At 41.6% G+C, this 16,794-nt stretch overlaps 1 protein-coding gene across 1 annotated transcript in view; it reads left to right on the top strand.

Annotated features, from left to right (window-relative positions):
• AFF3 (AF4/FMR2 family member 3) overlaps positions 1–16,794 on the top strand; it is a 568,800-nt gene that overhangs the window by 301,601 nt on the left and 250,405 nt on the right. The window contains exon 7 of the mRNA XM_033950007.1: positions 2,692–2,749. Coding sequence (XP_033805898.1) covers positions 2,692–2,749 — 58 coding nt within the window. The remainder of the gene's footprint in view (positions 1–2,691; positions 2,750–16,794) is intronic.

Below are 16,794 nucleotides of genomic sequence, written 5' to 3'. Positions count from 1 at the left end.
ATGAAGGGAGAGAGATAGAGAGATTAACCTAAACCAGTAGAGCTACCTCTGGGGTCAACCCTTTATTGCCCCACTATCTACTAAAACTGTCTCCTACTCCCGTAAGGCCTCTTGGTATCTTCCGTACCACAGAGACCTGAAGCAGAAATGTTGAGCACTGGAGCGTAAATGGAAAAAATCTAAATCCCCTGCGGATAGTCAATATTAAGTTCTACAATACAGTACTAAAAAAAGCAAGGAAGAACCTCCATGGTGATAAAATTTCCAGATCCAACAACCAGAGTAGTGCATTGTTTAACATCTAGCACTCCTTAACCTCTAAAAACGACTCCACCATTCTCCCCTCCTCTCCATGAGCCTACGATCTAGCAAAATTCTTCAACGAAAAGGTTACTACCTTTAGACGCTTCTTCCCACCAGCAGTCTCTTACAACTCTCTGGTACCCACCGACTCCAACCCTATCCTATCCTAACCCTCTCCCAGCTGACAGATCCTGGACTGTCTTTGAGCACGTATCCGAATCCCAGGCCTCTAAACTCTGCCTCAAACTAAAATCCTGCAACTGTACCTTGGACCCATTCCCCTCTTACCTATACGAGAAAATTCCCGCACAGGCCATCTCATCCCTCACCAAACTTATAAACTCTGCCTTACTATCGGGCCTTTTTTCTGCAGAAATGGGACATATTGCCTTGACCCCACTACTGAAAAAAGCAGATCTAGACCCTTCCACGCCATTCAGCTATTGTCCAATAGCAAATATTCATCTCCTGACCATATCTACCAAACTCTCATCCTATTTAGAGAGATTCTCCATTCTCCTACCTTACCAATATAGCTTTAGACCCAACTTCAGCTCCGAATCTCTATTGGCCTCATTAATCTCAAAGGTTCAACAACTACATTCTCGTAATAAGTTTGCTGTTCTACTACAATTCGACCTTTCTGCCATCACGATATTCTAATTTTCCAACTTTCTGAGATAGGCATTAACTCCACAGTCTTAGACTGGTTCTTGAAATTCTTATATTCCCGCTCTTACACTGTTAACATGAATGGCACCACGTCCTCTCCTTGGAAACCAATATGTGGAGTACTGTAGGGTTCACCTCTATCCCCTATTCTTTTCAACATCTATATGTCTTCCCTGAAACTCTTCCATCTATCACCTCTGGAAACACTTTACACTTATGCTGATGACATCCTTGTCCTCCTCGAAACCGACTCGAGCCTTACTAACCTCTCTGAGAACATAACAGTATGTATAATGAACCTCCAATCCTGGGCCCTCACAGTACAAATGAAACTGAACAAGTCCAAAACAAAACTACTTTGTCTCGACCCAAAATTAGATCAGCTACCCACCCTCATCTCACTGTCCTCTGGCACCACACTGCAGCTTGAGTTCTCAAGCAAAGTTCTGGGCATCATCATTGACTCTACACTTTCCTTCAACGACCACCTCAACTCCTTAGTAAAAAAAAATGCTTTTTTAGCCTTCACATTCTGAGGAAAGTGAGATTCTGCTTCCACCAACAACATTTTGCTGTCCTTGTACAATCCATCATCCTTTCCAGATTGGACTATTGTAACTCCATCTACTTAAGTCTAACCAAGAAAAGCCTTCAAATACTTCAGCGGATTCAGAACATTGCAGCTAAGCTAATGTTTGCAAAAAGTAAATTTGACCATATCTCCCCGCTTCTGTCCAAACTTCACTGGCTTCCAGTAATCTCCAGGGTTCACTTTAAATGCGCCTGCCTAACTTTTAAAATCCTACACGGCATCCTTCCTCCCCTAATTCCACTATCTTGGAATTCCTCGAATCCTGATATCACCAGATCCACCCAAAAATTCAAACTATCCTTCCCCTCATTAAAAGGCGTATCCCATGCAGGAAAACTAGGAACATCCTTCTCCTTCAGAATCACAGAGCTTTGGAATAACCTTACTACCCCACTTCAGAATCTGGACTCCCTCCAACTATTCCGAAAACATCTGAAAACTTGGCTATTCTAAAAAATGTAATACTTCCTTCCCTCTATGGTATTTCATCTTTATACTAAGCTCCTCTAAACCTTCTTTATACTAAGTTCCTGTAACTCTTACTTTGGAGTTCTTTCTTTATACCAGTTCCTGTAAACCGTGCCGAGCTCTACGATTGTAGAGATGATGTGGTATACAAACTTAAGGTTTAGTTTAGTTTAGTTTAGATGATCAGGTAACCAAAAAATATATCATTTATTTTGTAGTTAAAACAAAAAAATAAGGGAAGCAGAAAAAAAACTGAGCCTCCACATTGTAAAGCAAGAGGCCTCAATGCCAGAAACTCCTTTTTTTATGCCTGGGTATTCTTAGAAGCAGGAGAAATGGGTGATTTTAAACCCAAAAATATAGATTTGTGATTATCAAACTATAATTGCAATACATGATCTCATGTGATGTGCTATTTTCATTGTCTTAAAATTGAGCATAAAAGGTAGTTAATGTTTATTAGCTCAAGTTATTTCCCCCCTTTCTCATACCAGCTTTGTTATAAACCTTGGCTTGGGTTAATTCAGACAAACAGATTATGAGGATATTTAAAAATTATTGTCCTCCATGTCTTTTGTAGTTTTGTTTAAAATAGCAAAGTATTATAGATATCTGCTTATTTCAGTTGCTCATTGTTTATATGTTTTTTTCTTAAGAGAAAGGTAAAGCTGAGGCAAAGAATGTGACTGACGGTGCATCCCAAACGCAAACATCGTAAGTCAAATTTTTTTTCATTATGAACTGAGATTTGTAGTATTTTTGTATTTTCTTTGATGTGAGAGATGAAGTTTTTCTGTTCATATTCACACTTGATAATTTTCAGAAAGCAATTTTAGGATCTTTCCTGGTGGCTCAGAGGGGCATTTTTGAAAAAAATGTCTAAGTCAAACTTGAACATTTCCTGTTGAACATCCAAAGTTGGAGGTATAAAAATGGCCATTTTCAAATGGCAAACTGCTGGACGTCCAAATATAATTTTTTTTTGAAAATCATCTACTTAGACATCTTGGCCACCAGGACATCTAGGTCGCTAGAACATCTAACTTTATACCCCATTTTCGATCAAACATCCTAATCCTGACCATTTGGGTGGGGCCAACATTGTAATGGACTGGTCACAGACATCCCAACAGAGCAATGGGAACTTAGAGGCCACTACTGTAAACTTCACATAAAGGGTGCCAGCTGTATATCTCACCATAACCCCTTTGCGCAGGGCCGCCATCAGAAATTTCTGGGCCCCTTACTGAGCAATCCTATTGGGCCCCCCCCATGCACCCCTTCCCCCCACTTTTGTCCGGGGGGGGTGCTATCAGGAAATCAACAGGGGACAAAAAAAAGTATGACAACAGTGTTTATTGTTTATTGTTGTGCACAGCAGAAGCATAATACAGGAATTTGTGCTATGGTGGCCTAGGACCAATGTTCCCTCTAAGGATTGATGAGGTGTGTGCAAAAAAAAAATATGCATGAGCGACAAGTTACATACTCCACAAATTTATGAGCAGGCACGGAGGACGCATTTTTAAACAAATGTAGTTTGTCCTTGTACTCCTTATGTAATTTTAATCATCTATGGATATGTTTGTATGTTTATTGTTCAAATGGTTTTATTTATTTCCCCAAATTTATTTTTGTTATACGCATTGAAAATATTTGATATTGCTTTTAAATCAAAATCTCAATAAACTTGAAACGAGTGCCTTTGAGATTGTGGGAGGGTTAAATACTCAAAACTTAGAAGAATAACAATTTACTTAAAGTTTTTGCTAAGCCAGTTTTCTGGTATCTTTACATACAGTGGCGTACCTAGCATATGTAACACCCGGGGCCCATCATTTTTTGGCACCCCACCCCCCATCTGTAAGAAAAACATGATTTTTAGTAACAAACTACCCGTCACACATGAGTACCTAGGAAAAGGCAGCATCTTACATATTGCAGTGAGCAGTATATCAATACACCCATTGTAAAACTAAACAAGCCAGACCAGCACAGATCAATCCTACACCGTCAATCCTAACAGAAAACCATGTCTTTTGAACAAACAGAACACAGAAAACACCTTTGCCTAGTATGGAATATGTCATCACAAACTAACCCCTCACCCTTTTACAAAACTGTAGTGTGGATTTTAGCCACAGTGGTAACAGCCCTGACGCTCATAGAATTCAGAGCATCAGAGCTGCTACCACCACGGCTGGCGCTAAAAAACGCTCCACAGTTTTGTAAAAGGGGGGATAAAATAGAAATACACAGTTTCAACGCTCTAGCTCAGAGGTGCCCAAACTTTTTGGGCTTGCGATCTACTTTAAAATGACCAAGTCAAAATGATCTACCAACAATAAAATTAAAAAAAACACAAAGCACACTATACGCTGAGAAAATGTTAATTATCATTCCTATTCTGGGTTTTTTTCAAAGAGGTCAAGGCAGATGACTCTATGCATTGTCACCTCAGTAACAACCATACAGAAATAGACAAATATACCCCCCATCCTTTTTATTAAACCACAATAGCAGTTTTTAGCGCAGGGAACTTTCTTTTTTTCTGTTTCCCTTCTGTCTCTCTGCCTGCCCACTTTCTTTCTCCCTACCCTCCACAAAGCCACTGCTGCCACCATCGGGGGAAATAGGCCCCAAAGCCACCGCCGCAACCATCGGGGGAAACTACCCCAAACTCTCTCTGCTTCCCACCGGGCCAACCAGCATTCCCCCAACGTGAATTCTGCCGTCGGAGAGGAAGTTCCGCCCAGCCAGGCAGCGATTGGCTGGCCCGAACTTCCTCTCCGACTGCAACCTTAGGGTGGGTGCACAGCCAGGGCGGACGCCCCCCCCCCCCCTTGGTAGGACACTGAAGACATGGCAGCGGCTCCTCTCACGAATCCCCGATACAGTCGGGGATCTTGAGAGGAGCCGCCGCTGCATCTTTTAACTTTAAAATACAGGCCGCCACCGCCGCCGCCGCTTCCTCTCACCTCCTCCCGCCCTCGAGTGAGCGACAGGGGAAAGCGTATGAGCGACGCCACTGAAAATAGTGAGCGATCGCTCATGCGCTCACCTTAGAGGGAACACTGCAGGACCCTGGGTGAGCCCGGGCCTCCTGTCAGCTCCGGGCCCCTGAATGCAGGACTGGTAGTACTGCCCTGATGGCGGCCCTGCCTTTGCGCTTCCCCTAAACCTTCTATACCCTTCTGTGTACCACCCCAATAGCACTTTTGACTGCAGGTGGCACCTATATGGCAGTATAGTAGGATTTGTGTGAGTTCATACGTTCTACCATAAATGTAGTGGTTAGAGCGGCTTATGATCTTGCGTCCTCCTCTTTATGGTTCATTAGCCCACCCACCAGGCTACTTAAGACACCTGTGTGCAGCTCTGCTAGTCTTCCTCATACCAGATGCTGTTGTTATAGAGATAGGTATGTACCTTTTTGTTCTCATTTTTGTGTGGTGGAAGGGGTCATTGAGCATTGGGGGAGTGTGGGGGTGTCTTACCTTGATACATGCAGTAGTCATCTGGTCAGTTTGGGCACCTTTGTGGAACTTACTCTTCTAAAATAGGTCTAGTTCCAAATGTATAAGTTCCGTCCAAGATGTCTTGCAGAATGTTTGATTATCGTAGCAAAACTTCCATGTTTAACCTGCCCTTGAGACCTCCCAAGTGCCGACTTAAGAAGCTTTTTGGACATCTATGTTTTTTGATTATGAGCCTGTCAGTGTCAGAGTTGTACATCATTCTATGTCGAAACACTGGCAGTGTTGAGTCAGCATATATCAGTGTTTGATTAGAATGGCCATTCAGTAATAAGAGTAATCCAGAGTTGATCCTTCTAGCAAAATTCATACAATCAATAAACTCAAAAGGCATTCATTCAACAAACTTCAGTTTTCTTCAGGGATCTCAACAATGTCACCCCTCCCCACCTTTTACAAAGCTGTGTTAGAGGTTTCTACCGTGGCCCAGAGCACTAAATGCTCCAATGCTGCTCCAACGCTCATAGAATTCTGTGAGCATCAGATCATTTAGTGCCCCAGGCCGTGGTAGAAACCTCTACTGCAGCTTAGTAAAAGAGGGCCCTAGCTCTTGTAGCAATTGAAGAATGTAGAGGGACAACAGAGGTGAAGCAAAGAGGGGAAAACACCCTCCAGGGATCCAAGACAAAGTTAGACAAGTTCCTGCTGAACAAGGATGTGCGCTGGTAGGGCTAGTCTCAGTTAGGGCGCTGGTCTTTGACCAAAGGGCCGCCACGTGAGTGGACTACTGGGCATGATGGACCACTTGTCTGACAACAACAGCAACATTTCTTATGTTCATATGGGACAAACCATGATACAGCAGGATTGTAAAACATGAGTCATGTTGGTAGAACTGTCCACTCCCTAGCGATTATGAAAGTTGGAATTGCTAATGGGTGACATCACTGAGATTCCTGAAGAAGGCTGAACTTAGCATTTGATTAGAGCCATACAGTATATTTACCAATAAATCAGTATTGATCAATGACTGGTTTCCCAAGTGGAAGTCATCTTTTATTCCCTACTTTCTGTTGATTTGCAAATACAGTGAAACCTCGGTTTGCGAGTAATACGGTTTTGCAAGATGAGCAAAATACTCTCACAAATCTGCCTCGTAAACTGAGCGTTGACTCGATATGCAAGCCCCCACCCCCAAGAACTGGCATCGCCCCCAAGAACAGGCATTGCCCATCCACCTGCCCAAACCATTACCGCGATCGGGCACCGGCATGCAGCACCAACCCACGGGACGTGCTGGTGCCGAAAGAGCCTGCCACTGATCTCTGCTAGGCCTTGAGCGCCTGCACATGCTCAAGGCCTTCTGGTTCCCGCTCTCTCCGAGATTCTAACTGCAGTTTTGTAGAAGCCTCTCAACCTGAAGGCAGGAACTGCCTGGTAGAAGTAAAACTGAATGGGAACTCTGATTTTGGTAGTGTCAAGACATTCGTAAGAAGAGAAACTGTTACCTGGATGCAAATAAATTATGAGCGGACTGTGGTGTTATATGTGCATGGAGATCACAGACAGTATCCTACAGCCCATGTGTCCCTTACAACTCCAGTGGGGCAAGTCCAGATGGATGCAGCGGTCCTGCCACAGCTTCCCTACCCAGTTGTCATGAGCCGGAGCTTCCCAAAATTTGGAACTATCTGAACTCAATTTACTGCTGGTCCTTTGGAGGACCCTGACCTCTATATAGAGTACCTAAAGGAGTCTAAAACCCACCAACAATGGCGAAAGGAAAAATTGTGCTGTCCCTTGAACTTGGGAACTGCAGTTGATGATGATCCAGTATCAGGAGAAGAGGACCAGGATACCCCAGTCTCAATGGATATCCTGCCCGAATGGGGTAGGGGGTTGGGTCCCCAAGGGATTTTAAGAGATACGAGGCTGAGGATGAGTCCCTTAGAGAAACATGGGAATCCTGTGGGCCATCAAGATCCCACTAACATAGCAATCCTATCATTGACATAGTGAGGATAGGAGGCACCCCATGCCCTCCTCTCCACACTCCCACACTCCTTCTGTGCCACCCCCCACTGCTCCGTCTGCACCATACTCATGCCCTCCCCACCTCTGTACCTCTTAAAATCTTCGCCAGCATGAGCAGCTTCTCCACCCTGCTGCTCACGCTGGCTTTCCCTCTGAAGTCACTTCCTGGCCCCGCAACTTAGAAGTGATTTCAGAGGGAGTCAGGCTAGCATGAACAGCAGGCTAAAGTAGTTGCTCACACTGTTGAAGATTTTTAAGAGGTACAGGATGGGGAATAGAGGGCATGAGCATGGTATGGGGGGCGATGAGGTGCCGATGCCCCCACTATGACGGTGCCCAGGGCAGTCCACCTCCCCTTACTATGCCACTGAATTCCAGAATTACATACTTCATAATTAAAAGTGGTCTGGTGTATAGGGTGGCCAAGGGAACCCTGGAAGAGGAGGAGGAGATAGAGAAGCTGTTAGTTCCACAGCCCTACCACAGGCAAGTCATGCAGTTAACCCATAGTCACCTGCTAGGAGGTCACATGGGGGAGGAGAAAACCTGAGAATGGATTACGGCCTGGTTTTTCTGACCAGGCATATACAAGCAAATAGAATTATTCTGTCAATCTTGCCCTACATACTAGTTGATTAGTCCTGCAAAGATTCCACTGGCCCCTCTTGTGCCTATGCCCCTGGTTGATACCCCTTTTGATTGAGTGGCCATGGACTTTGTGGGATCTCTGGAGTGCACTACCTGGGTTAACAAGTATATTTTAGTCATTCTGAACTACAGCACTTGGTATCCAGAGACTATTGTATCTGATTGTAAACATCCTGCAACTGTTCTCTTGTTAATATCTTGAACCTTACTGTAAACACCCCAGTACCCGCTCACTTTGTATTATCCTGTATCTTATTGTAAACATCCTGTAACTGTTCTCTTGTTAATATCTTGTACCTTATTGTAAACACCCCAGTACCCTGTACCTCATTGTAAACATCCTGTAACTGTTTTTCGTGTTAATATCTCGTACCTTATTGTAATCACCCCAGTACCTGCTCACTTTGTATTATCCTGTATCCTAGACACGACTTCACTGTAAACCGCTTCGAACTTAGGGTATAGCGGTATATTAGAAATAAAATTATTATTATTATTATTATTGTTCTACTCAGCATGAAGGTCACTACAGTGGCCACTGCTTTGTGGGAAATCTTTTCCAGGATGGTAATCCCTATGGATATACTGACAGACCAAGGGATCACCTGAATGTCCAGGGTCATGAAGCAGCTGTGTGCCCTACTAAAGGTGAAGGTTTTATGGACATCTGTTTACTATCCACAGATGGATGGCCTGATGGAGCATTTTAACAAGACTCTTAAGCAAATGTTAAGAAAATTTGTGGCAGAAGATGGGGAAAACTGTGATTCTCTCCTTTCATATCTGTTGTTTGCCTTTCATGAAGTATCCCAGAGATCAACAGGGTTTTCACCATTTGAATTGTATGGGTGGAGGAATTCTGGGTGTGGTTCGAGAAGCCTGGGAGGAAGAATCCAGTAAAGGGAGGAAGTTGGCTGTGTATGTACTCACCATGCAGAAGAGACTGAAAAATATCAGAGAAGTAGCCAAACTGCTTGGAGAAGGCTCAAGTGGGTCAAGCTCAAGCCTACAACTAGAAAGCTGTGCAGAGAGTTTTCCAGCTATGAGAGAGTCTTGGTCCTCCTGCCATCCTCTGAAAGCAAGTTATTGTGTTAGTGGTGGGGACCCTATGAAATAGTGGAGAAGATCAGACCTGTTAACTACAAGATAGCTCAACCCAACAGGAGAGATAAGGTGAAGATCTTCCATGTCAGTCTATTAAAGAAATGGGTCCCAATAACTACAGCATTAGTCCAGAGGAATGACTTTGGCCCAGAGGTCACAACTGAGCTGGGGCCCCTACAAGTTCCCTTATATAATCAGCTCTTTCCTCTAAAGAGAGCTGACCCGAACAATTGGTAAAGCAAAACCAAGATGTGTTTTCAGGGAAGTCAGGCCGGACTCACCTTGCAACTCATGACATTATCACTGAGCTGGGAGTGGTAGTCCAGCAACAGCCCTATCAGATCCAGGCAGCTTGGCAGCAGGCTGTATCAAAGGAAGTTTCGGACATGTTGGAGCTAGGTATTATCAAAGAGTCAGCAAGTAACTGGTCTTCCCTCATCATGTTGGTGCCAAAACCAGATGGAAGCTTCTGGTTTTGTACTGATTTTCAGAAGGTGAATGCTATCTCCAAGGTGGAAGCGTATCCCATGCCAAGAGTTGGCAAGCTTATTGAAAGGTTGGGAGGAACCCAGTTCATCACTACCCTAGACCTGACTAAGGGTTATTGGCAGGTACCCCTTAGGCCGGAGGCCAAAGATAAAGCCTTTTCCACACCCCAAGGCATATCCCAGTTTATGGTGCTGCTGTTTGGACTTCATGGAGCTCCTGCAACTTTTCAGTGCTCAGTTGATCACCTTCTCAGGCTGCATATGTCTCCCTACTTAGATGACATTGTCATCTATAGTAAGGACTGGAGGACCCATCTTATCCAAGTAGAAGCAGTTCTGGATAGTTTGCAGAGCACAGGGTTGACAGCCAATCCAAAAAAATGCTTCCTGGTAGGTCAGGAGGTTCAGCATCTGGGGTACTCGGTTGGGAACAGCCTAGTTAAACCCCAGGTCCAGAAGGTGGAAGCCATTATCCGGGTGCCAATACCCCAGACCAAGAAGCAAGTGCTAGTCTTTTTATAGCTCATAGGATACTGCAGGTGATTTATTCTAGGGTTTACGGAAAAAGAAGAACCCCTGACTTGCCTTCTACAGAAGACTGCCCCAGAAAAAATGCAGTGGACATCAGAGTTGAACAAGGCATTCCAAGCTTTGAAGGATAATATCTGCTCAGAGCTGGTGCTGTTTGATCTTTTGTGGTACAGACAGATGCCTCAGAGATTGGACTCGGGGCCATTCTGGCTAAGGATGTGAATGGGGAAGAACACCCAGTGGCCTACATTAGCTGCAAGCTGTTTCCTAGGGAAAGGAATTATGAAGAGATCAAGAAGGAAACCCTAGGTGTCAAATGGGCCTTGGAAATGTTCCAGTATTATTTACTGGGTTGACACTTTCTGTCAGTCATGGAACTTACTCTTCTTCAGTGGATGGCTAGCCACAAGAAATCTAATGCATTTCATGAAGTGGTTCCTTCACCTTCAAGCCTTTAATTTTGAGGTGCAACATTGGGCAGGCCAAGAGAATGTGAATGCTGACTTTTTGTCTCAGGCAGTGGACCCTGACATGGCAAGCACTCAACTAGGTATGACTAAGCTGAGGGGGAGGGTATGTGAGGGAGTCTACGGGACACTACCACTTCCCCTGCTGGATACTCCCTCATAATGTCAGAACCACCTTAACACGCGTAGACAATATATCTGTTCAGTTATCGCTCCTCAATTGTGGAATTCCTTACCAATTTATTTAAGGGAAGAACGAAATATCAATAAATTTAAAAGCAAGTTAAAATGCTTTCTTTTTAAAGATGCTTTTGACTGCTAGACATCGCAAATAAGGACCGCACACATCAGTTTAGACCCCTGATCCCTTCAACCCTGCTGAAGATTTGATTTCTTTAAAACCCTTCCTTTTGTAGTTTACCTTAATTGTCTCATTTGCTTTCAATTATTGTATTTCCACCCCTACATTCCTTATTGGTTCTGTCTGTCCAGTAAGTCATGTTCTTGGTATAGGAGTTATTGTTTCCCTGTATGTTTTTATACATTGTTTTAGAATTGTATATCGTCTTGAATGTATGATTAGGCAATCAATCAAATTTTAAATAAACTTGAAACTTGAACATAGGTAGCTCCTCTTTAGGGAGAAGTGACATGGGAAGGAGGTGTAAGGGAAGCAGCTACCAGGAAGTACAAGAGACAGGGACAGAGCTAGGTTAAAGAGGCCCACAGAGAGAAAGAGGAAGAAGTGGTCACTACATACTGCTTAACTTATGACCACTAGATATTCTGCTTGGCTGAGGTAAACCAAATCTTTTCTTGCTGAATACTTGAGAACCTGACTCATAGGATACCTAGCTTAAGGAAGACTGTTACAAGACTGTGTTTGGACATTGGCTGTTACAAACCATGATCCATGTCTTGGGTCCTGTCAGCCACAGGCCCACCTCAGGACTTTTGAACCAAAAGTCTGATCATTGTATGCCTGGCCCTATGAAACAACAGGGTGCAAAATTTTTCTTTGCGTTAATAAAGGTCCTCTTTTACTAAGCCCGGAGCATTTAGCGTTCTGGTTATATGGTAGAAACTTCTACCATGGCTTAGTCAAACAGAGGAAAGAATTTTCCCTTATCTTCTTTTTCTGTACCTACCCAGGCCTAGGGTTACCAGATGTCCAGATTTCCCCGGACATGTCTGGGCGTCCAGACAGCTTTTCAAAACCCGGCACTCTGTCCATGTTCTCAATTCTCACCATCATCCTACTGGGAAGGTTATGTTTTTTAGCCTACATTAGGGTTTTACCTTTGATCAGGTTTATTGTCTTTATGTTTGACCTTTTGGCAGCCATAGTTAAAGTTTTAAAGTCATTTACTCAGAGATTTCAGTAGTTCATTGACTAGGTTTGGAAATGCTTTTATTGTTTTTATTGTCCCTTGATTATATTTTTAATGGTTATATATATTTTTAATGGTTTGTTCCGGCATCATTTATTTTTATTTTTATGTATGTTCACTTTTAAGTTTGTTCATGCAATCTTATTTCTTTAGGTCGCTATATATACTTTTTATCTTGTTTATATTTATTTTTAATTTTTAATCCTTTAGTTATCTTTTATCTTTTAGTTATTTTAAGCTTCACATAATGTTTTAAATATGCTTTTATTTAAGGTCTGTATATTCTATTCTACTCTCCCAATCGGGTATGTATATAAGTACACATTTTTTAGTCTGTGCATCATTTACCCTCTGAGGCCTTTCTCAACACATCCCCATGTGGCACCGTCTGATCGCATACACATCCTTTCACGCTTCACACAGATTCTTTGTCTCCTTACGTGGACCCAATTTGGTTACCTTTCATAAATAATGCATCTACACATCATAGTGAAAATTCAGATAACTTATAATCACACATATCTTTTGCACTTCAATATCACTGCCTATTTGACCTCCTCCACATAACCATGGGTCAAATTCCCCTTTTCAGGGTTCACACACACAAACAACATCACACACAACAAACAGCTTTTTACATGGTTCTCAATCATTGATTTGCAGGACTCCCGAGGAAGATTTCATATTTGAAACTCGTATCGTGTTGGGTCCCAGTTCCTCTATGTAAAAGTGGATTGAGTAATTATACAAACTTATGACCAAATAAAAGTGCCTGCATCGTTTACATTTTCTCTGCAGTTTCCCTTTTTTTTCACCCAAGTCAATATTCATCAGCTCTGGATAGCAGCATCTGGATCCTGGATATGGACTGATGACTGAGATACTCAGCAATCCTATCTAGATAACGCCACTGAATATTCTACAGCACTAGTTCTCAAATTCAGCCTAGTCTGGTTTTCAAGATTTGCACAATGAATATGTATGAGATCTATTTACAGCTAGACAAACACACCAAAGTTCATAAGGATAATCAAAATCCAAGTATACAACTCCCTTATATCAAAATAACACACTCCTTAGACAACAGAATTAACTAGAGCACCATTATCAAATGCTGCTTACCGTATTTCCCCAACGATAAGCTGCGGCTTTTACTTTGATTTTACAAACCTGTGTATTGGGTGCGGCTTACTTAAATTGGACAGCCTATCTAAAGACATGAAAACTTATTCACCAAAACTATAATTCAGTACACAAAAAGATGGCATACCCAAATGATTAATTTCCCCACCACCACCTTTTTAAATCATCCCCATCCCCAAATCATCAGCCATTCAGAAAGCAGCACGGGGCCAGGCTGGATGCCAAAAAGATCACTCCTGCCCTGCACCACTGGCCGCGAGATTGGAGGAGGCACTGTCAGCCATCCAGCGAGGGAGGTATTTAAAGGGGATTTAAAAAGGTACAGGGGGATGATTTAAAAGGTACAGCTACTCCAGTAACGCCGTGGCTAATAACACGAGGTGGCTTATCTTACAGTTTTAAAACATAAATCAGCATTTTCTATGGCTTATAGAATGAGGCGGCCTATCATGTGGGGCGGCCTATCGTTGGGGAAATACGGTATTCATATAGCAAATCATTATACTGCTCTCTGACAGTGCAAATAAATGCGTGAAAATGTGTTAATAACCAAGGAGGAAGAAAAAAGCCTCAGAAAACTCTCCCACACCAACCTTAGTTGAGAAAACTTTTCTCAACTAAGGTTGGTGTGGGAGGGGTTCTGAGGCTTTTTCCTTCCTCCTTGGTTATTAACACATTTTCAAGCATTTACACTGTCAGAGATCGGTATAATGATTTGCTATATGAACAAGCAACATTTGATAATGGTGCTCTAGTTAATTCTGTTGTCTAAGGAGTGTGTTATTTTGATATAAGGGAGATCTATTTAAATACTCTGCTTCCATTGCAAGCAAATAGATCTGAAAACCAGGCTGGGTTGTAGACTTCAAAGAGTGGATTTGATGACCTCTGTCCTACAGACTATTTCAGGGGGCGGGCAACCTTTATACTGTATAAAGAGGGCTGCCTGAATGTCAGTACTGCCCTTAGAGGGTCACATTATGTAATGTCAGAACTGGAAATGCATAGAGCTTTATAGAACTGTGATAAATAAATAATTAAGAATGTAAATAAAATGATAAAAACAACTGCTAGAGTGGCTATTCTGAAAATATTTGTAAAATACAGTTCTTAAAATCACCAAAGCTCCGGTTAATGACATTTGCTGTGCATACTTCCCATAGTTTCAAGGGCCACATAAAATTTAATGGTGGACCACAGCTTGTCTACTCCTAGACTACTTTGACATTATCTAGAATGGATAATACCAGAGTAGTCTGTAAGTGGAATATGGGCGGAGCAGCCAATTATCTGGAAAATGGCAATATTCAGTGCTGCTAAAAGACCAACCTAAACTATCCAAATAGTACCGCAAATGTTCATTCTATTCAGATTTTTTAGCACTGGCTGCTATCCAGATACCAGTACTGTACATCAGGATTTTAAACAATTTTTTAGCCACAGCAGCTGGTGTTTAAAAAAAACAACTACCAAAGCTGAATATGGATCCAATTATGATGAAAATGTTTGTCGTGTAATTACCAGCTACTCTGGTTTTAAAGGAGTTGGTTCTAACAGCAGATTATATTAAACAGGGAATTTTTCTAATGTGGTCATTATGTTCAGATACTGCTGGTTGTAGACTTTCAGCACTGCTCGATCACTACAGGAGATTATACTTGCTAAATAATCCCATGTCACATATGCCTTTGATGTACTGATGTAATTTTAAAAGAGTGCAACTTCACCTCTGAATTACTTGAAATCCAATTACGCCTATCTCTACTCTCTCATGGTTTTGCTGCTGTTTTTGAATTAATAAAAGCAGTCATGAAAAAGATAGGCGAAGACACTTGCAATATATCAGTGTTCACCTTCACCCTGATGCACAGTAGAATGTTTTTAAAGCCTCCTACCCACTTTTCACTCCAATCATTTTCTTTTTCCAACACATAGCCACTGAATTACCAACCAACCAGTGCACAAATAGCAGACACTGAAGCTTCTGAGGAAAAAAGAAAGATTTATAAATTAACTCAAGCATGCCAGAGAAAGAAGAAATCTTCAGTTTCTAAAAAGTGTTTCCTATGTCATGCCATTTGAGAAAAGTAAAATCTATCTTAGTCTTGTGAATTTTCAATAGCATTTGACTAGTTATTTATGTGCTGTGCTTCCTGTTATTGAAAATCAGAGTGCCACATTATGTAAATCCTACATGGTGTCTTAAAATTAGCCCCATAATGGCTTATATCTGCCTGCACTGGTGGAAAAGTATATGCATACCTTTCACTCTGCAGATTTTGCATTATTTTCAAAATAAAATATGGATTTTTTAAATTTTTTTTTTTTAATAATCCCAGGAAAAGTAGCTCCCTGGTGTGAAATTGTGCTAAGTGCATACTTTTACCCATATGTTTGATTATGAATTTAAAAATGGCCCCAAGGTCAAGGCTAGTTGCAGAAGAAGGTACAAAGGAATTGTTTAGTGCTGAATACTGTGAGTTTTGCAAACAATAAAAGAAAATTCCTCCAACAATGAATATGCATTAAGAATACAGATATAGTCCAAACAAATAGTATTCACTGTTTCTCTGTTGATTATCAAATACAAGGTAGTCCAACAGAGAAGGATCCCACAGGAAACAACATGTGAAGAGTATGGGATTAAACAATGGACTTCCAAGAAGGAGCCAGGAAAATGGATAAATAAGTCAGTTTATTAAGTAAATCCACAAAAAATCCAGACCTGAATGGCACCGTGTTTCGGTATATAAAACATCTGCCTCGAGGATCAAAAACACTCCAAAACAGACCTTATAAAGCAAATCAACAATACAAATAGTAAAATAAACAACTTTGTAGATGTTTATATTCTTGCATCAACCTCTTCAGTGCCATCCCTGCCATGGCCACTTGAATTCGGACTTTAGCTCTTGGAAGTCCATTGTTCAGTCCCACTCTCTTCACTCTCTATTGATTTTATCATGCACATGATTATGTTGCCAGATTGTACAATTTACAAGAATCCAATTTGGTTTTGCTCCATATCTTTCCTCTTTTTTTTAATTAATACTATTTGCTTGATTGAGAGCATACCTCACTATACTAATTTAACACTACAATTCCATTATAAAAAAAACTTGTGGAAGACTTTAGTGCCACCTAGAGGTAAAGTAGAAAATTGAAGATTTATTTGAGTTTATGTACAGGCAGTCTCCAGTTTATGAACGAGTTCTGTATTGTAAACTGTTCTTAAGTTGAATTTGTATATAACTCAGATCCTTTATAGTACACAGTCTATAAAAACATTAAACATTTTAAAAAACATTAAAGAAACAGTCTTCAAAATAAAGTACTATAGTTTAAATAAAAAAGATAGGAGATTTACACTAGAGAATGGCACGGTGACAAAATTCATCACCATTCCCGTCCCCGCGGATAACCGTGGAAAATAATCCCATGTCATTTTCTAGTGCCTATTTCAACCTCAGTCCTTCT

The sequence above is a fragment of the Geotrypetes seraphini genome, chromosome 6, assembly GCF_902459505.1.
Source record: "Geotrypetes seraphini chromosome 6, aGeoSer1.1, whole genome shotgun sequence".
NCBI lineage: Eukaryota > Metazoa > Chordata > Amphibia > Gymnophiona > Dermophiidae > Geotrypetes > Geotrypetes seraphini.
The sequence above is the reverse complement of the archived record's forward strand: the minus strand, read 5'-3'. Positions and strand labels throughout refer to the sequence as shown.